The sequence below is a fragment of the Pyricularia grisea genome, chromosome I (genome assembly GCF_004355905.1).
Source record: "Pyricularia grisea strain NI907 chromosome I, whole genome shotgun sequence".
NCBI lineage: Eukaryota > Fungi > Ascomycota > Sordariomycetes > Magnaporthales > Pyriculariaceae > Pyricularia > Pyricularia grisea.
In genome coordinates this window covers 5,213,797-5,236,428 of record NC_044973.1, presented here as the reverse complement: position 1 = coordinate 5,236,428, position 22,632 = coordinate 5,213,797, and the positions used below count along the sequence as shown (strand labels likewise).

The following is a 22,632-nucleotide window of genomic DNA, read 5'->3' as shown; positions in this document are numbered from 1 at the left end:
GCGAAGCCCCTCGCGTAGCTCCCCTTGGCTGGACAAGCATATATGGGTAGACCGGGATACCATGCGAACATTACTAGGGCAGCATTACTGCGTCAGTCGCGCTTTTGCCTCGTGGCGGCTTCTGAGATAAGATGAAAAAATAATAACAAAGCTTGAGAATTCATCGTTTGGCAGGGGAACCGGGCTCGTTGTCAACCATCAGAGTACCATCCTTGTCGTTGGACAGCTGCCCGCTTGTGAAGATCAAAACCGCCGAGATTTGTCACTTTGATGCCTTGGCCCCTAACTTTACGGCTAGCATTGGTTCATCACCTCGATGTATTTTCTCGATTGATCGACCGTAATACGCGACATGGATTGATCAAAAGGGGCAATGTGATTGCTTTCGTACGGACTATCGATGAGTTAATCGATATTGGATATGGTAGGTAATAACACGGCACAAACATCTCGCCTGGAGCTGAATATCTCATAAATACCTTTTATGAATGCAGCCATACTGTCGAAGCAATATCAGATGATGAAAACAATTTCCGTCTAATGGGGGAAACAGTAAACTTTCGTCAGGCGAACCTGTACAGCAGATGAGGAATTTTAGACAACTGTGCTTGATCTACCACAGCGAGCCAGCCTGGGCGATAAATCATTCCATTTCCGAACATTCGCTTGGGCAATCGGATGGAGGTGTGGCGGACTTTTCAGCCGAAAGCAACCACCACTTATGTATTCATTCATGTTAGTATCAAAAGCGCATTGGTCCCCGCTCGCGTTTAAACATTGCTCCTTTATCCAGTCCAAAAATTATCCTTAGTTCTCCTTTACATGGCAGCTCTTAAATTTGAACAAGGCGTCAAATCCGCGAGTTCCAAGCGTACAGCCGAGGCCGGAATTCTTCCAACCTGTCCAGGCCAGGTCTGCATTGGGGTAGTCACAGCGGTTGACAAAGACGGTGCCCGCATGGAGCTGCTCGATGAGCTCCTCGCCACAGGAATTATCGCGCGTCCAAACGCTGGCGGTCAGGCCGTAATCACTTTCGTTGATGAGGCAGACCGCTTTGTCGTTGCTGGCCACCTAGGCGACTGGAGTCACAGCGCCGAACGTCTCGTCCCTCATGACCGCCATTTCGTGAGTTATGTTGGTCCACAATACAGGCGGCGAGGTGGCTGCAATCGGGTGGTGCGTTTGTGAAGGAGGCATGGGCCGGCGTCTCATCAACGGCGCCTTTCGACAACGCGTCTTGCACCTGGGCGTTTATGCCTTTTTGCACCACCCGCGAAATGACAGGCTCAACCTAGTCGAGGGGTCCATTGAATCGCCAAGTTTATACCCAAGTTGTTGGCCAGTCCCGCCAAGGCATCAGATATAATTCTCCCGCATGACTGGTTCCTGGGGTGCCGAAATGAACACTCACGTACAAATCTCCTTGTGAAGCTGCTTTAGAAACTTGCCATACACGTCGGCATGGACGCGGATGCGTTCGACGGCGCAGCAGCTTTGGTTTGTGTTGAAAACCGCAACGTCGACCAGCTGGGAGGCGACGTACTCAAGTTCGGCGTCCACACGGACGTAGGCGGCGTTGTTACCACCCAACTTCAGGCCGGGCCTTTTCGATGCCGGTGGCCGGCTGCTCGACCACCACTTGGTTTATGCACGGGGAATTGATGCGAATGACGGAGGCCATTTTGCCCTTCTTTATTTTTACGTCTTTCTTGTTGTGTCCAAATTCTTACCCTCAATCAAGTCTACCAAGGTTCAGCAAACGTCTGGGAATGATGGTAGTTATAAGAGTACGCTATTTCCATAAAATCGACAAAGGAGCCAAGCGAGTCTATATATATCAGGTGAAGATGCAAGGATAAAAAGTCATGAATAAGCATATAGCAGTTTTCATCAAGGAATACGGTTGCTAGTCCTTGAAATGATCTTACAGACTACAAGCTGCGTGGACAGACAACCGGCCCATACGGACCTGAGTTACGTTGGGGTTATCGCGCTCTCATTCTATCTATATTGCACAGTGAAGACGCAGTGATAAGAGCTTTGATGCCCAGAACTGGCGGCGGCGGACATGGCGCACTTTTTCTGCACGTCGCTCTGCAATCAACCCAAGTGAGCTGCGGGATAGATTGCAACTTCGGCCGAGGAAATGCGGACGCCGGGCTTAAAGGCGCCAGCTAGGCCGTACGGCCGGGCTTTCACTCTGATTTAAAAGGTCGAAAGAGACTTGTCACATTGCGTATCGTCAGCGCCGTGGGCCAGTGATACACCGTACTCGGCCTTTCACGGACATGGTGGATAACGATGCATCCCACCGCCTGTTTTGGTGGTGTTTGTCGGAGTGGCAAAAGCCAATGATGTGTTTCCCCAAGGGCTTGTTGATTCAGGCGCAGCCGTCTGCCGCATACTCTCAACTTCTTGTTAGTCTCCTTCTTTGAGCCCTTACCAGGCTTGAGCAAGCGGTTCATATGAGAATGAGGTGGGTTCCAGGCCCGGTTGTCTCATTATCTGGCATTCTCGAATCTCAAATCCATAAATATTTTATATTCTCACACGCATCCATTTCTCTTTGCGAGCCCAATCCGGAGTATTAAGATAGAACTAGTTATTCAAGGTGTAATTAGCTTATAATTAATATACTTAATTTATAATTTCGACTCGCAACCACCGTTTATCATCTTGGCGACTGAACACAGGCCTGCAGTCGTTGATAGCTCTGATTTTGACTTCGCCCATTACGTATCAGCATTTATTTAGCGGCTTCTTAACGGCGGGTGCCTTCATTATGCACGCGCCTGTCAGGTCCGAGGATCCTAACGAAGGGTACGTCTTCAGTGACCATGGAGAAGAGGCTGGTGGATGAATCAGGGCCGAATTTTCAACTTTTTCCAATATAGAGGCGTCCATGAAATTGGCCGAATGTTCTACTCAGATTTCTGTCCGTTTCTAAGCGTATTAAGACGTGAAGGTCCAAATTTGGGGAACTAGAGTCGTCGTTGTCCTAAGGCCGCGCGAGTCAATCGATGTTGTCCAGCAAGAGATGCAGTCAGGCTTCAGATTTGATTCCAGTATCAACTACAATGTGAATGAAAGTTCTGAACAATAGGTTCTTGCGGGCAGCGTCAAGTGGGAAAGGGTTGTAAAATCGATTTTGCGCCGAAGATGGCACTCGAGTTTATCATGCGTAGAGGATAACGTAAAAAGTCCATATGCGTGCTTTTCAACCTGCATAAATTATCCATGCGACTGTTACTTTTAAATTGACAGTTGAGTCACTTTTAAATTATAATGACTGATCGATGTCTTCCAATAGCTACACTTAAGCTGAAAGTCCCGCCAAATGGGATATTCTTGGGTTACCGGCGGGCGCTACTATGCAGATCCGCTGGCTTTTTGGCATATGACATAATAAATAAAATATTCCCCATCCAATGTTTTAATTTAGGAGAAACCACGGGGTTACAAGGTATACGAAATAATGTAATGTTCCAAAAGATCGACCAAAAGTACAAAATTCAATCAAGTTAAAAGGGAAACGAAACCATGAACCAGGTGACGTATTATTTAATTTAATGCACATTGTATAATAGCACGAATCGCACTGTAAAAGAAATTTAAATAGCGGTAAAATAACCACCTGCTTTATTTTCCTACAACTCCCGGGTCCAAATTTCAATACCTCCACACCACGGCATAATGGAAAATCAGAACATCGTTAATGTACTCATCATTTGTTATAATACTATACTCCCCCTATACCCTCCAGTGTCGTCCTGCAATGTTTACAAAGGTATTATCGTTCTCACAAATGTAAATGTAAGCCCCGGGGGCGGTCCATTCAACCAGAAAAGTTTACAGTCCGAACCTGCCCTCACCCGATAAAACTTTTTTTTTCGCCGATATGGTACTGTAACCCCCATGGGAAACTGAACCGTCTGCTCAGTAGTAGGGGCAGGATGAACATTGTATTGACAACTCGTTCCGTCCCAGTCGTCGACTGAATCAAAATCCACCGTGGGAAATACTGTAGAAGGTGGCATGGCCACGACGGTGCTCATTTGAGAAGCTACCAAAGCCGAAAAGGTGAAGTAGTTTCTGAAACGCATATTAACGGAGGAAACCGATTAGATCAAGTGTCCCCGCGTTCAATATATATCTTGTAAAAAGAAGAAAAAGGATCCTGAATCCTGCCCAGAATTGAAAGACTTGCAGTCACTAAGGCAGATTGCAAAAGGAAATCGAACAGAAATTGTAAGAAATAACCAAATATTTAATACCAAGGAAAAGCTAAGAAAAAGAAGGATTGCTTTGAAAGTTTTACATAACATAGGAAAAATTTTAATCACGGATTTAAAGCGACCCAAATATTAAAAGAGGGTTCCACTGTTAAAAACTTTTATTTTACCAACCTTTTAACCAGTTGATCGACCATTTTAAGCTTTAACGACTAGTCACGCTTCTAATTAACAAATCATTGAGTAATCGATGGATTCCCTGTCAAGAATTTCGCATGGAGTATTAGCAGGTAAGGCAGTACGAGGAACCGCTGCGATCCTAGGTACTAGAGGAACTTGATTATAACAGGCCTCCTTCAATCTGGAAATTGATTTTGTTAATTATGATATATTAATAGCATCCTGAAGGTGCAGAGATAGAAATTCAGTTAATTCCTGCAGGGACTTATAATTTACCAATATGTAATTACATGTCCACTATACCTGATAAAAGTTTGTTGCATATATTTTTAGCCGCTTTAAATTGCTCAGACCGTTACTTTGTGGAATGCTTGCTCGTTCATATTAAAATATATGCGTATGGACTACATATGTTAATGCAAAAAATCCCTGCAAAACTAATCGCATTTATTCGAACCGGTATAAGCAAAGCGGCTTTGCCTCATCCTGGCGCACAAAGGCCACCCCCCAGTCTATGGACAAACAACGTAACAGGTGGATGAGTTAGCATCTGGATAATCATATGACATCGCAAAATACGTATATCGGATGCTAATGCTCGACGGGCATGGCAGTTATCAGTCCCCTGATTTTGAGGGCTACTGCAAAGATCACAAAGTTATTCAACTTTGCCTGCCAACTTAGTTATTTCACTTAACCCATCCATTTGACGCTAGTGTTCGGTATCCTGAAGCGGGCGTACGCTTAAGAGATTAACTATCATTTGTGACAAACACAAAAATCTGTTTCATTATGAATACAATGAAGCCAGGTATATGAAGAACTCTTCATGGGTTTCAGGGTTGCCAGGGTACTGTAAATCCCATTTTTCCTTTTGGCAAGCTAGCAGCTACAGCCATTTTATTTGAAGCCTTTTTCGGGACGTTCTTCCGTCACAAATCCAATGGAAAAATGTGCGCGTCCTCTGGTTCATGACTGGCTGGCTAGGGAGGCATTGGAAGAAGAAGTCATGAGGTGTGGGGGTGTGGGGTGTGGAGGTGCTTTTGAGTGGTTGGCGAGCAGTGGTCAGAGTAACGAACCTGGTAGGTTGAAAAGTGAGTGTTCGGTCTAGATAAAACCTCGGTGACGGCAAACATAAAAAGGTTAAAAGGGAGAGTCAAGAGGGTGGAAACGTCAAAGAAAGAGGTCAGTGAACGGCCCAGTTCTAAAAAAACAAGCGAGGGGGGGCAGCTTGTGAGAATTGGCGAGGATAGGCCAACTAGCTTTTAGTTAATTGGCCGCCCCAATGACCAGTTTGCCTTCGGACGGTTTGTTGCAGGAGAGACAAGCTTGCGAACAATTCACTACTACCAAATGCATGGAATCAGTATCCAGAGAGCAGCATCCGGTGTACAGAGAGCAGCATCATTGGCACACTACCAAGCCAGAAGCTTGAAAAATCCTGTTTGGTGGTTGCCTGCTTTTGCCATGGTTGCTTCCCCTAGCCAGCAGGACTGCCTACATCACCTAATTCTGCGTGAGCTCCTCGTTCCTAATTCGGCGCTTCCTTGTTACGAGGCCCTATAGTTTTCAACGCAGATGCCTCCCGCCGACCAGAGAGGCAAGAGGGAATTTTCTAGTATGTGAAAGATGGCGGGCGCCGCCGAGGGTTGCCCCGCCGAAGTGGTCACTTTTCAAAGAGGCAATTGAGAGTGTCGTTGTGGGAGCAAGCGTCGCGGAATAGAATATATGTATTGTTCGAGAGCCTGTGGAGAATTAAGGAATTAGAAATGCTCATATGTCAGAAAAGGCTTGCAGGGAAGCCTGAACCACGACTAGTCCCGCACTGGCTCTCGCAGCATTACGCATATAAGAATGCCATAGTGCCACATTATGCTACATCGGCGGCTTAATCGGAAGTAAATCAAGAAAGTGGCTTTGTTCCCCAGTAGTTGGGGTTTACGGTCACCAAAGACGCAAGCATCGCCCCCGCCAAGCTAAAATAAATGTGAAACCCATGTTTTGTTTTCCGTCGAGACTGTATTAATAACTTGTACGTGGACGAATATTACATCTTCCTCGATATCCGTTTTCAAAAAGTATCGAAAGTGATTTACCAACTCGGCCTTACGCACATCCGTGGAGTTTATTGGAGAGTTTGCCACATCACCCAACTCTTTTATGTATATAAGCTCTTGTAAAGATTGACCTTTTTTGGCACCAGTCCGAGTTGAGAGAATCAATATATATTGGATACGAAGTTTTTAGACAGAATAACTGTTGAGAATTCGAAAGCGAAGGCCTGGTCAGAGATCCAAGTTGGTACACAATCAAGCCTAACCAATAATGGTATAGCTATGCAAGTCGCCTGTCCAGAGCCAGTGTCATACAATGGTTAAGACAGCCTGGGTTGACAATCTATGTTAAGGCCTGCCAAAACCCGCCCATGGGGGCCCGCGCCGGCCCAAGTAGGTGGGTCGGGGGGCCCGCGGGTAGACTGTAATATTTATGGGGGGGCCCAACCCGGCCCAAATTTGAACGCGGGTTTTTTTGGCAGCCCGCGGGCCCCCGTGGGTAAAGCCCGTAAATACGTAAATATTTCAAAATTAACATTTGTAAAATTCCGAAGGAAATTATACCAAAATAAACGTAATATAAAATAATACATTTTCCAATATAATTATTATTATTATTATTATTATTATTATTATTATTATTATTATTATTATTATTATTATTATTATTATTATTATTATTATTATTATTATTAATTCTTATTTTTTTTCGTATATAATAAATTAAATTATAATAAAAATAAAAATAACAAATATTAATTGTGATGTTTTTTTTTATTAACCGAATATAAAATACGAAAAAAAACAATTTATTTAATAGTATTTTACATTTGAGAATTCCTTAAATTACGCCCATACGATATATTGTTCCGTACCCGTTTTAACGTTTTGGTTGGAATTTTAATAAAAATTTTGCTATATTTTAATCCAATTTAAATAAAAACAAATAATGCAAATATACGGTTAGTATTAGTCCGAATTAGGGTATTATTAACGGCTATTTCGATAATATTATTTTTATCGGAATTAAAATTATTATTTAATTTATCCAAATTGTAAATAAAACCGACGAATTCCGTAAACCTATCGTATTTAGTTTTTTCGTTTTCCGGGTTTAAATATTCGTTTTCCACGATAATAATTTTAATATTAACCAAAAAAATAATTTTTTTTTTAATCGAAATATAAATAATAATACAATTGCAAATAGTAAATAAATTTAAAAAATATTAATTAAAACCGATAAAATTGCCTAATTATAATTATAAACGTTCGATAAAAGTTAAAATAGTAGATATAATTAAAATATCGCGGGTAATTTGGGCGAATTTTGGGAATTTTATTTTATATATAACTTACCAATTAAAAATATTATTATTATTTTTTATAATTAAATATAAATAAAAATTAATATATATAATTATCCGTATAATTATCCGTATAATTATTTATATTTTGGATTATAATAAAATTAATATATTACGTACCTTATATTAAAAACATTTTAACTTTTAACCGGATATTTTTTTCGACGGATCGATTAATAAAATATAAAAATTTTATCGGGTTTAAATTTTAATTGTTTATATATTTGGATTTTTTCGGATTCGGTTTACGTTATAAAATAAATAAAACCGGGTTAATACCCGGTTAAATTAACTTTTTTTTCGGGTGGAAATTCGGATTTCGTTTTTTCAAATATAATTCGGTTAAACGTTTAATTTTTTTGGCGATTAAATTTTCCACGCGTTAATTAATATATTTTATATAATATCGTAAACGGTTTTTTCGGGAATCCGTACGCGTCGGGGAAATTAAAATAACGGCCAAAAAATATAATTTTTTAACGTAATAACGTTAAATTAAATTAATATATTTATCCAATTTTATTCGCGCCGTTAAAATTACGGCTTTTAAATTGGTATATTATCCCGTTTGTAAATATTTTCGAATTTTTAATTAAAATTTACGTTCGAAATTGGTAAAAATTATACCGATAACTTTTAATCCAAATAATACGTATATAATTATTTCCATTTTATTTACTTTAAAAACGTTAATAAAAACCGTTATAATTTTAATTGTCGTTAATAAATATTCCAAAATAATCCAATTTTCGTTAAAAATTCGAAATTTAGCTAAAATGGTATTAACCGGATTATTTTAACCATTTGGTAAAATAGGATATTATTAAATAAATATTTCTATAATTTAACGAAATTAAAAAATACGCGTAATAATTAAAGTAATTAAATTCCATTTAATTTGGATATTTTTAATTAATAATCGAGGGTTTTTAAATCCATATTTACCGGTAAATTTTTGCAAATTGCAAAAAAATTTTATCCGTTTAAAGCTTTAATAAAATAAAACCGCCAAATATTTTAATTAATATAAGATATTAGGTTAAATAATATTCGAATTATTTAATATATTAATATTATTTACCTAAACGATAATATATTTTGGAAAAATATTTTACGTTTTATTTTCGTCCGTATTATTAATAATTAAATTTTCGTCGTTATAAAAATTAACCAAAAAAACGCGGAAATTTGTTTTGGTAATATAAAAATTTTAATATATAACCCTTTTTACAAATTGTAAAACGTAAACCATATAAGGTTATTGGGAAATTTTTAATTATATTTGTAATTGGGGATTATAAACCCGAAATTCCGCCGTTACGTTATTGGCGCGAAAATTGGATATATTATCGGCCGTAATAACCAATATTTTGCCTTTTAATTTATATTTTATAATAATTAAAACCGTAAATTTTACCAATTGTTTTTTCGTTTTATTCGCGTTAATTATAATAAAATCCAAAATAATATAACGGCGTATTTAATTATTATTTACGTAAACGGCTATAATATTCCAAAAAACGTATTTTAAATTTAAATTGGTCCACCCGTTAATAATTAAAAATATTTTCCCTTTTCGGGGAATATTAACCAACGTTTGGGTAATAATATTTTTAATTATTATTTTGTATTTTTTGGTAAATATTTGTAACGAAAGAACCTTTTATCGGTCGTTTCGGGCTTATACGAACAATTTAAATTCCGAATTATATATAATATTAAATTTTTTCCGTAACGAAATATAAAATCGGACGTAGGATTTTTCGATTTTATTTTTCGAATATTATTATATGTTTTTGGCCTATACGAATATATAATATTTTATTAATATTACGTAAATAAAAAAATAATATATAAAATAAATAAATTTAAATTGTAATGAATGGTTATATGGATAATTATATGGATAATTACATTTTTTTAAAAAAAATAATTTATTAGCCGAAAATCGACGTTGGTTAATATAATATTACCGGACGTCGTTTAAATTTCCGATTTTTTCCGGGTATAAACGATAATATTGCAATACCGTATAAAGGTATTTATTTTATTATATTATTATTGGCTTTTTTTACTAAATTAGGGGTATTTTAATATTTGTATATATCGTTTATAAATAACGTATAATTTACCGTTATTTCGGGAAAATTTTTATTGGTAAAATTTCCAAATTTTTACCAATTTGGGTTTTTGGAACGTTTTTAAAATTAAATCGATTTTTTTTTTTTTGGAATTTAACGGCGAAACCAAAAATTAATAACGAATAAATTAAAAAAATTATTTTATAATTTAAAAATATATAAATAATAAACGTTATTTTTTCCGCCGTTTATTATAGGTTTATTACAATTCGTAAATTTATAATTTGTAAATAACGTAACGATAAATTCCGTTTCGGTATTTTAATTAAAATCCAAAAGGAAATTATTTTCGTTCGAATTTACGTTAAATCAACGTTATACGGGCGTTTTTACGTTCGAAATTTTATCGTAAAATTCGTTAATAAATTTAACATTTGGGGAAGGTAATTTTTCGATTAATTGCCCCAAAAAATTTATTAATTTATCCATTACAATTGTATAATTAAAAATTGAAAAAAAAAAAAAGAATAATAATCGGTTTATAATATAAAACGTTAAAATTTTTTTTATCGATTTAATTTGTTCGTTTAAAATTTAATATAAAATTTTAAATAATCGATATCGGATTTATTTCGGTTAACCTTTTTTTTTTTAAAATAAAAAAAAAAAAAATTTGGAAAATTGACGAATTTTTTTTTTTTCCCAAATTATCGCCATTATTTGTATAATAAATTATAGTACGAATAAAATAAAAATATCGCGGGTAATTACCGGCTTTTAAACAAAAATTTCCAAATATTAAATAAATTTTTATTTATTTAGCTTTTATTTTATATTAGTTAATCGAAATTAGATTTTTTATTTTTATTAATCGTGCCCAATTTATACCGTTAAACCCGATCGAATAATTAAATTTTCGATTACCCGTTCGATTACGAAAAATACCAAAAATATTACCCCCGGATATAATTTTATCCCAAAATCCAATTATAAAACGAAATCGAACGAAAAGAATTGCGAAAAAAACGACGGAAGGTAAATTACCAATTCGAAAAAATGGCCGTATTAATAACCGAATAGCAAAAAAAGGATAACGGACAAAAAATTGTACAAAACGATTTAAACCTAAAAATAAATATAAATTATAATAATTATATTAAATAATTATATATTAATATTGTAAAGGGGTAGGCCAACGGCCCTGTAACTATTGGGTTCCCAAATGGAATTATTATTAAAGCTAAAAGGTAAAGGTATAAAACCGTTATTTATTCGTATTAGGAGGGTGTTTATATCAGGGAAGGTTATATATATTCCCGCCGTTTTAACACGTTATATAATACGTATATTTAACACGAATCCGTTATATAACCTTCTTAAACGCCCTTTTTAATCGGGGCGGGTCGGCCCGGGTTTAAAATATCGCATTCCGTAATCCGTATTGCCTTTTTTTTTATTTTAATATTATATTAACCGGCTTCGCCCAATTATTTGGGCTATTATTTTTATAATATTGGTTAAAACCGTGGTCCGTATTTTTTACCCATTTTTTTTTCGCGTGCCTTCCTTTTTTATAAACCCTTTTTATCCCTTTTTTATTCCGTTTTTATTTTATTTTTATTTCGTTTTTTTTTTCGGTTAATTTCGTTTTTATTTTATTTTTAATCCGCGGTTATACCTAAACGTACCCTGGATTAACCCGGGGTGCGAATTCCCTTTTATCGCCCCGTTTACGGTTTAATAATAAATAGGTTTTTTTATTTGCCCGTCCGTTATTTATTTTTTTTCGTATTTTTTATTTATTATTATAATTATAAATAAATTTTTTACCTTATTTATTTTTTCCGCGTTTTCGTTTTTTTTTCGGTTAATTTTGTTTTTACCACCTTTTTTTTTTTTTTAAATTACAATTTTTTATTTTCGCGTAATTTCGCCGCCACGTTTTATTTTTCGCAATTTATTTTTTAATTTATCGTTAATTCTTTTTTCGGTTTTAATTTAATTTTTACCCATTTTTTATACGTTTTTCGCCTATATCCGTTATTATATCGCCGTTTATTTTTATCGCGTTATATTTATTACCAAATCGAATAATATAATAACCGGTATTTTTGGAAAAAAGGGCAAACCTTTTTAACGTTTTTTCGGTTTATTAAATAATTATAATAACCCTAATATTCCCGTAATAAATTCGTATCGGTATTTCCCTTCCGCCTGTTTTTTTCCGTTAATATATCGTATAAAAACCCCGCCGCGTTATAAATGTAATTATCGTTAAAAATAATTTTAACGACGAATTATTTATTACGTTTAAATAATAATTTCCGCCTTATTTCCCATATATTAACGCGGCGAAAATTATTAATATTTTTAATTACGCCCCCCGCCTTAACGGTACGGTTTATAATAAATACCGCAAAAGTAAAAAATCGGTTTACGATTATAAAAAATCCTTATACGCCAAAAACCCGTTTTTCCGCCGCAAATTTCGTAAATTGTAAAAAATTATATATTATAATTAATATATTACCGCCGTTATTATATTTTACGAAAAAAAAAAACCGTATTATAAACTCGGGCCGTCGCGTCCGTATAACGGATAAATTTTACGTCGTTTACGCGGCGTATTTAAAAAAATATCATCGTTTACGTAATACCGAAAACGTAACCGTTTTGGGCGGTAACCGTAATAATAATAATATAATTATTATTTATAATAATAACGGTAATAATAAAACTACGTAGTAATTTACCCGTAAATTCGCCTAAAATATAAATTATTTTAAAATAAATCCCGTTTTTTTTTAATTTTTATCCCGCCGCGTTAACGTATTAACGCCCAAAAACGTAATTAATAACGCCATTTTAAAATTTTTAAAATATACGCGCGTTATACGCGTAAAATTATCGCCGTTTAACGCGAAATTAACGCAGCTATTTTCGTTTTCGCCGTTATTTAATAATAAAATTAAACGCCGGTTTTTATCCGGTAATTATAATCCGTTTCGCGTTCGTTAATCCGTTTCCGTAATTTTTTTTAACGTTACCGTTATATTAAAATTTCCAAATCCGTTAAAAATAATTTCGGCCGTATTTTTTCCCGTCGCCCTAATATTGGCGCGTCCGGCGACCTTCGTTATCGCGGTTTTTATAACCGATTTAACGTTTTCCGTAACCGTTTTACCGCGGTCCCTTTTTATTTTTGGCAAATTCCCGCCCCGAAAACGGATTTTTTTTAAAACAATTTTTTAAATAATTTTAAATTCGATTTACCCCCGAATTATTATTTAAACCACCGGAAATTGGACCGAAAAATGGACAAATACGGCCGTTATTAATATATATCCGTAATAAAATTCTTATAATAATTTAACTACCGGATAAATAAATAAATTTTTTTCCGTCCCGTAAATAAATAAATAAATGGAATTTATTTTTTTATTACGTTTTATACGTTTTTATATTATCGCCAATTTTTAATAGGGAATTTTTCCCGGTTTTCGGGCTAATATAATATATATTCGCCCCGTTAAAAATTTAAAATTTTTTTTATTTTTCCTAATATTTATATTACGAAACGCGTAATCCGCGTAACCCTAATATTATAAATATATTTTCGGGTTTTTTGGCCTTTTATAGTGGTTTATTGGGATTATTTACCCCCCGGACCGTTATTTATATATATATCGTTTTATTATATTTTAAATCGGTTAATAATTTATACGTTTTCGAAATATTTTAAAAATTTTTATATAAAATTATTATAACCTATTTATTTAACCAATATTATACGGCCGTAGCCTTTTCCCCTACGGTTTTTTACGGATAAAATTTTTTCCATTTTCCATTTATTTTTTTTTATTTTCCCTTTTTTCGTCCGCCGTTATTACCGGTCCCGGTTTAATATTAATACGTAATTAAAAAAAAAACGGGTCGGTAATTACGCGTTCGACCAATTTTACGTAAAAAATCGGGTAAATACCCCCCGGTACGTTTAACGTAATTATTAATAACGTAAATATCGCGGTTATTATATATTTTTTATAAATATAATCGAATTTACGGTACGGGCGGATATTGCGAATATTACAAGAATTAAAATATATTTTGTCGTTTATTTTAAATATTTTTATTAAACGCCGAAACGAATTCGCCCCGGCCTTTTATCGTTATTATATATATATTATAATAATTTGGATAATATCCGTACTTTAGCGTAAATATTCGATAAAATAGGTCGCGCGCCTTTTTAAATTTGTAAAAAAAACGGGCGACGGGGATTACCGGAACGAAATAACTTTAATATCGAATTTTAATAATAATTTATTCGGGCTAATATCCGTAATTAAAAAATTTTTATTATTAAAGGCCAATTGGATTACGTCCAAATATTCGGACCAATTTTTTTGGTCGAACGTTACGTAAATTCGTAAATAATATTACACCTTTTAATTCGTTCGTTTTATACCGTTATTGGTTTCGGGGTAATATATTGTAAAAAACAATTATTAAATCCCTATTTATTTATATAATTCCGTCCAAAATCCGCCCATTTAATTTAACCCCCTATTTAAAATAATTTGGTCGGAAAAACCCCGAAATCGTTATTATACCGTTTTAAATCTAATTACGCAATTTTTTACCTTTATCGAATATATTATTTTTAATTATAAGTATTTGGATAATTTATCGATTATAATTATTAAATACCGGGGGGCGGTTTCGTCGTATTCGGATAAATCCGTTATAAAATTTATAAAAATTTGTTTTTAATACCTATCCGGCGTTGGTAAAGGTTATAATAATTTTTATCGAAAACGTTGGAAAGGTTTTAATTTTCGGTATATATTATAATTACGGACGAATCGTTTTACGTATTTTATTATTCCGTCCCAATAATAATTTTTTACCAAAACGGCGAAAATATTATTCCGGCCTATATAATTTATAATAAAAAATTTATAAATTTTTTAAAAAATAACGGTAATTAAAAATTTCGAATTTAATAATTATAAACGTCCCCGGTATAAAAATATATTTAACGCGTTAACCGCGTAATTTATAATTTACGTTTTCGTTTCGGTTTTTAGGGGGAAATATCGTATATTATTATTAACCGCCTTTAAACGTATATAATATATATAATTTTTCCGCAAAGTTTTTTGCCAAAAAACGGCCAAATACGGCTATAGGAACGGGGTAATAAATAATATATTAATTTAAATCCGGAAATTAGTTTGGTTCGGTATTAATATTGTTACCGGGTAAAAAAAACGTAATACGGTAATTAACCTTAATTTATAATATTCGTTTTACTTTTTTCTAATAAACGCGTCGGGAATTATCGCTAATTGCCCAAAACGGAAACGAAAATAATAATAAAATTTAACGAATATTTTTACCCACCGTATTTATTTTTCGAATACCTTTTTTAATTTGGAAAAATATTTTAATATTTTATAATTTGTTAAAATTAAAAACGGTTAACGGATATTTCGCAATTCCGTATCCCAAATTTTTAAATATATTATTACCGTTAAAATTTTTTTATCGTAAATCGTATAATTTCTTTATATTGGAAATAATTTCGCCGAATAAAAAGCCATTAATTTTTATAATCCGTTCGCCCCTTTTTAAAATAGGCAACCGCCCAAAACCGAACCGAAATAATCCGTTTCGATTTTAATTTTTACTACGTTATTTTATTAAGCGAAAATTAGGGTTTGGAAAAAAACTTTTTTTAATTTTTCGAATACGTTATTAATTTTTAGGGTTTAACGAAAAAATATTCCCTTTTTTATTAACGATAATAATAATTCGGTTAAAACGGAATAATCCTAAATAAAATTTCGGTAAAAGTTAACGAATTTTAAAAACTTTCGTAGGCCTTTTAACCGGGTAAATATTTTTTATTCCCGTATCGTTCGGATTTTTTCCGGGTCCGTTTGGGTTTTTTTTCCTATTTTAATAATAAATCCCAAATATTTTACCTCCTTTACCGCAAATACGTTTTTTTTTAAATTTAAATTTAATTTGGTATTATTTAATTTTTAAAAGGTTAAACGGACCTTTCGCCAATAATCGTTTTTAAAATTTGGCGAATAAATTAATATATCGTTTAAATACGCCGACGTAAAATCGCCCAAAATAATTTCCAATATCCCGTTAACGTAACGTTGGAAAATTACGGATACCCCGGCTAGGTTAAAAAAGTATACCAATTATTTAAAAAACCCGAATTACGTCCGGAATACCGTTAAATATTTGTCGTTTTTTATTATTTTTATTTTATAAAAAACGGCGCGTATATTTATTTTTATAAATTATTTGGTTTTTATTAAAAAACGGATTATTTTTTTAATTAACGGTAACGGGTAACGATCCTATATCGTAATATTATTAAATATCCGGTAATCGACGTAAAAACGTTACTTTCCCGACGTTTTACGGATTATTAATATTAATACCGCCGCTAAAAAAAAATTTACTCGGATTTAACCTTTATTTATTATATTTACCAATTATTTCCGTAATTTTAATAATTGGTTTTTGGGCATATAATATAACCGTCCTTAAAATAATACCGGGGTACGTTTTTAATCGTTTTTTCGTAATTGGATATAATAATTAAATTACCCTTTATATAAGGAAAATCCGGATATTTTAATTTAATCGAATAGGTTTTTAAAACCGGCCAATTTTTTAAATAATTTGGTTAATCCGGAATTACCCGTAATAATAGTATTTATTTTTAAAATTTGGGCTATTTTACGTAAAAAAATCGTTATAAATTTTATTTATCCGGGGATATTCCGTTTTGCCTTTTTATAAACCGTTAAAAATACGTTGCCGATAATTACGGTAAGTTTATTTTAAATTTATCGCGCCGATAATTCGCGGACCAATATTTCCTTTATTACCCCGATACGAAACCTATTATAATCGGTTTCGAAAAAAATCCTTTTATATATTATCCAAAAAAAGCCCAATATTACGTCCCGGATTAAACCCGGAATAATATAAAATAATATCGGTATTATTTACCCATTTATATTTATTTTATATTTCGTAATTTTCCGTATTATTGGGAACGCGCGACCCAATACGGTATCCAATTAACGCGGAATAAATAACGGAAATTTATCGACCCGTAACCGAACCGCGCATTTTTCGTTTATCGCCGCGTAATATTCGTAATTTAAATTTATTTATATATTAACAAATTATAAATTATTTAAAAAAACGGGAATAAAAAAGGGTAAATTATTTATAATTTGGTAAATTTTTTTTTCGCCGCCGTCGGTTATTATCCCTACCGTTTTTACAGCTTTTATTTTTTTTATATTACCCGGTTTAAACCTTTAATTAAATTTCGTATTAAAAATTATTCGTTTTCCTATTAAAAATTTTTAAATAATATCGCGGTAATTATCGTATTTAGGCGTAATACCGTTACGAACCTATAATTTATTATTTGGTAAATAATATCCCCGTAACGGAAATATACCCTTAATTTACGTCGCCGTTAATATTTTTTTTGTAAAATTTAAAAAACGCGTTATTTTATTTCGCCCCCCGTTATCGTTAAAACCGGAAAACGTCCGTACCGGCGTTTATTTTTAAATAAATTATACCTATTTATTTTTAAAACGTTAACGCCCGTTATTGGGATATTTCCATTATTTACAAACCTCGGGGTCGTAATTATTTAAATATAATATTAACCATACCGTTTTTCCAAATCGAAAATTTCCAAATTTTGGGCTATTTGGCGATAAATTACTACCGCGTCGAAATATAAACTATTTACAATACCTTATTTTACGTATATTTTTTTAATTCGGGTTAAAACCTTAAAACGTAAAAAATTTATCCGTATTTCGTTTAACCAAAAAAACCCGCCCGCCGTTACCAAAATTTTTTCGAAAATCGTAATAAATTGGACGAAAAATTGGTTTAATTTTATTTTTAATAATTCGAATTCGGCGAAAACCTAAATACGTTTATAAAAATTATTATATATACGTTTTAAATATTCCAAAAAATCGACGTAATTATAAACCCTATTTTTACCGCCGATTTCGTAATAAAAACGGACGATTTTTTGGACGGTAAATTTTAAATTTGCCTAAAAATATTTATATTAATTTCGGTAATTATCGATAAAATCCGCGTTCCGCCGTAATTTATATTTTATAACGTAACGCCAAACCGTAAATAACGTTAATAAACCGTCGTATAATAAAAAGTTTCGAAAGGGTTTTCGTCGAAACGGTAATACGGTTTAAAAAATTTCGGCCGTAATTAACGCTATTGGAACGCTTAATTAAAAAAATTGGATTTTTTTTTGTAATTTATTAATTATCCGCCACATTTTTTGGAAGGTAATCCCCGTTATTAGGGCGGTATTTTTAACTATTAATAATAAATTTATAAATAATTGAAAAAAAGAAATAAATTTTAATAAATATAAAAGGGTAGGCCAACGGCCCTATAATTATTAGGTTTCCAAATGGAATTATTATTAAAATTAAAGGGTAAAGGTATAAAACCGTTATTTGTTTGTATTGGAAAGGTGTTTATATAGGGGAAGGTTACGTATATTCCCGCCGTTTTAACACGTTATATAATACGTGTATTTAATACGAATCCGTTACAATAACGACCATTTTTTTCCATTTAGACATTGTTTTTTTAGCCTTTTTAATAGGGATTTGAAAAAAAGTTTCGAAAACGTTTTCCAAATCGTTAAAATTATTTACATTTTCCCAATATTCGTTATTAATTAGGGCGGGGGTACGTACCTTTAAACCAAATTTGAATTATAAATTTTTCCAATATTAATTTTAACGTTTTTTAAATGGTTATAAAAAATGGTTATTATAATTTTATTGCCTTAAATAATTATATAAAATAATTATTTATTTTTTGGTAATAAACTTTATTTTAAATTTATTTTCCATTTATTTTTATTTAAATTTAATCGACGTTATATATTTATAATTAACGCGTAATTTCGATTTTTACCGCGATAATATTATATTAAATCGCTTACGCGCGCGGTTTACAAACAATTTAACTTTATCGCCATTATTTGTTTATTTTTTAAATTTTTTATTACGGTTTTATAAATTTTGGGCCTTACGACCGATATCGTTATTTATTTTACGTTTGGGTATTATTTTTGGTTAATTTTTAATTATAATTAAAACCATTGTAAAAAATATAGGTTTTTACCCATATTTGCTAATAATATTTATTCCTATAAATAATGGTTTTTCCAATATAAAGCAAAACCGCGATCGAATTGTAAAATTATAAAATTTGTAAAAATTTAAAATTTTTATTATTGCAATTAAATTTTAAAATTTGGAAATTTTTTTACAAACGGTATTTTCCTAATTGGATTGGCCTTATACCCACCCCGCATTTTATCCAATTAAAAAAGCGTTACTGCTTAAAAAAAATTTTTCGCTAATTTTAATCGGGTTTAATTTCGTCCCCCTACAATTTTTACTTTTTTTTTTGGTAATCGCGCAATAATTTTCGGTTTTTTACCCGACCATTTATCCAATTTTAATTATTACCGATTTAAATCGTTTATTTAATAATTATTTTTTATAACCATTTTATTATTTAATTTTAATTAATTATAATATTTTCCTTTTTATATTTTATTTTTATTAAAACGTTTCGTAAAATTTTTAAAATAAAAATAATACGTAAATTTTATACGGGTAAAACGCCCAAAATACCTTTTAAAACCGCGGATAAAAAAAATATCGCCAAAAAACGTAAAAATATACGTTTTAAACCCGGTAATATATTTTTATTTTTTTATTATATATTTAATTTATTTATTTAACTTTATTTTAATTATTATTTTGCGGGAAATTCGAAAAATGCAGCGAATTTTCGATTTAATTATCTTTAAAGTACCTTTTTAACGTTTGGTCCGAAAAATTACCCACGAATATTTATTTAATTGCAAATTCTTTACGTTTGCTATCGCGGTTTTGTAAAAAATTACTAAAACGTTTTTTACCAATTTTTTTATTGGTAAATTTTTTTATTTTTTTACGTTATAATTATCCATTATAACCATTTTAATACAAAATAATTTTCAATTTTTACGTTATATACGTTCGCCGTATTATTATCCAAATTAAAAATATAAATTTCGTTAAATTTATTTTTAATATTATAAATAATTGGACGTACCCATACGTTAATATATAATTTAAATTTATATTTTATAACGCCATACCCGTTATAAATGGCCCCAAACCTAAAAAAAAAAACAAACGAACCGCCCGTTTTAATATAAATAAATTTTTTGGTTAAAAATTATTATGGTTTTTTATTGCGCGACGCCCGTAAATAGGCGGAAAAATAAATGGTAAAATTTTTATTATTGGATAATATATTACCCCGGAAAAAATTTCCAAATTTAATTTTAAATTTTCGGTTAAAAACCTATTTCCGGTCCAAAAAAAAACGAATTAAATATTTTACCGTTTAAATTATTTAATTTTACCCCTTATATCGTTAAAAAATTTTTTAATAATAACGAGGAATTTTTTGGCGATAACGCCGAATCCGACCAAAAAAAAAAAAAATTTAATTTATTATTATATTTAAAAAAAATAATAATATATTTTATTTTAATTTAATAATTTAATATAATATAAAATAATTATAAAAAATGGTTATAATTTTTTAAAATTTGCGTTATTTTATTTAATTAAATATATAAATATTTTATTTTTTCCAATAATTTTTTCGTAAATTTTAAGCTTATATAAAATTCGCGGGTTACCCAATTCGGGCCAAGCCCGCGAGCCCGCGGGCCCCCATTAACCCGCCAAGAAAACCTATGGGCTTTTACGGGCCCCTATTCCAGTCCCATGGGTCAATGGGCCGGGCCGGGCCCCCAAGCTTTTCGGGCTTTGGCAGGCCTTAATCTATGTAGCAAGTACAAAAGTCGACGTGCTTTGCCGAGATGGTTATGGTAGTTCCCTTAACTGTAGAAGTACTGAAGTTGTATATATTTCTCAGGAACCATCACCAATGCTCAACTGGTTTTCAGTTCTGTCAGCCTTCCACCCGAAGTACACTACCGGGGCAAGGTTGGCACATTCACATCCAGTCATGCTATCCGTGATTCTCTGGCTGCAATCAAAGTAGCCCAAACCCAAAAGAGCGCCCAGATTTTGTTGGAACCTCCGGCGGCAGGTTCAGTTCTGGACAGTCTCTTTGGAGTTCGCACTTTAATCAGTCAGAGCAGTGTCTGGTACTTTCTGTTGGGGAAAGGCTTAATGAAGACGTAGCCCAACAAATCCTTCAGACGATGTATCTGACACCATCCGTGACATCACCCATACCTGAACACAACTTTGAACGCGCTGATCAGTCCAAGGGGTCGAACGCGGGGCTGGAAAGGTTAGGAAAGGAAAATATCATCTAACTACCTACCTATCGCTTGTTGGCTCCGGCCTACTCCTCGAGACTTTCATGGCTCCTGACTGATCATATTGCCACCAATTTATGTCGTGGACTTGGACGGCGGACATTATTATTCACCTCCTCTTCTCTCTCAGCGAGACTTTTGCGCTGTGGCGAGAAAAAGAAAACATTGAACCGGTTTCGGATAAAGTCAAACCCCTTGGCCATGACGACCATGAACAAACACCATGGACATTTTCTGTGTTACACAGAGGGCAGGTTATCCACCAAGCCACTTCCCCAGCCTTGCTAGGCATGGTTGCCGAGAATTCCTATTTGAATTCAAGAATGTAGATCCCTGAAAGGAAAAATAGTCCCTCCGACATTTTCCAAGACTTGAACTGCGTTTGCTGCGATTTGACTAAAGATATGGGGGTTATGGTACGACACTGTTTCGAATTTCACGTGGCTTCTAATATTTGAAAACAGGTGTAGAACTTTCCTTTATAATAATGGTCGACTCGTTTATTATAGTGAAATTGAAGTTCTGGGACCAGTAGGATCCGCGTAAACTAACTGATCATCCTCGCGTCATATTGTTGAGAAATGCAGTTTGGGACATAAGGTATCCATCTATTTTTGGCAGCGGCCATAAATTCGCGACCTCTTCAATTAGCAGCTGGGCCGCCTAAAAATGGTTCTCTGGAAAAGCCATGTGCGGCGCCGTCCGTCCTTTGGCATTAACGGCCTTGAAATTTATATTCTTTTCAATCAAAAGCCGAGGTAAGTTATGATGGCCTTCCCGAAACGCCCAACTGGTGCTTTGTTGTTATATATGTCTATGCTCGCCTGCTCCCAAAAGAAAAGTGGACAAAACTCAGTCCCTTCACCATAGTATTTCACGCTAATGAAGTGGAGCTCCAAACCAATACTATGGTACTCTAGTCTTAGGGCTCATCCCTGAACTCGAGCTCCACTAATTGAGCCGTGGCTCAATTCGTGGCTTTGTTTGTACCTGTGGGTTCAACCAAAGATCACTTAGAATGGGCGCGATCTTTTCGGCCGATCTGATTGGTCTAACAGCCATGTGGCTGAAAGGTACATGAAGCGCCCGGTCCACCCTGAAACTCCAAGGGGGTCTTGTCTTAGCACTGAGACTAGGCCACGTGGTCTAGATCAAAAACTTTGGGGTTCTTTTATCCAGCGCACGGGCCACATGTAACTGGAGCAACCACCCAAAAGCTAAGGCAACAACAATCAACTCGCGTCATCA

At 33.3% G+C, this 22,632-nt stretch overlaps 2 protein-coding genes across 2 annotated transcripts; one reads left to right on the top strand and one right to left on the bottom strand.

The window, feature by feature from the left end:
- Nucleotides 1–822: 822 nt before the first annotated feature.
- PgNI_06563 (uncharacterized protein) lies at nt 823–1,662 on the top strand (the record flags this gene model as incomplete). The annotated part of the gene is made up of 2 exons (XM_031126586.1): nt 823–1,125; nt 1,441–1,662. The coding sequence occupies 2 exons, from the start codon at nt 823–825 to the stop codon at nt 1,660–1,662; spliced, it is 525 nt and encodes a 174-aa protein (XP_030981830.1).
- Nucleotides 1,408–1,681, bottom strand: PgNI_06562 (uncharacterized protein; the record flags this gene model as incomplete). Its single annotated transcript, XM_031126585.1, has 2 exons — nt 1,408–1,590; nt 1,673–1,681. The coding sequence occupies 2 exons, from the start codon at nt 1,679–1,681 to the stop codon at nt 1,408–1,410; spliced, it is 192 nt and encodes a 63-aa protein (XP_030981827.1).
- Nucleotides 1,682–22,632: the final 20,951 nt, after the last annotated feature.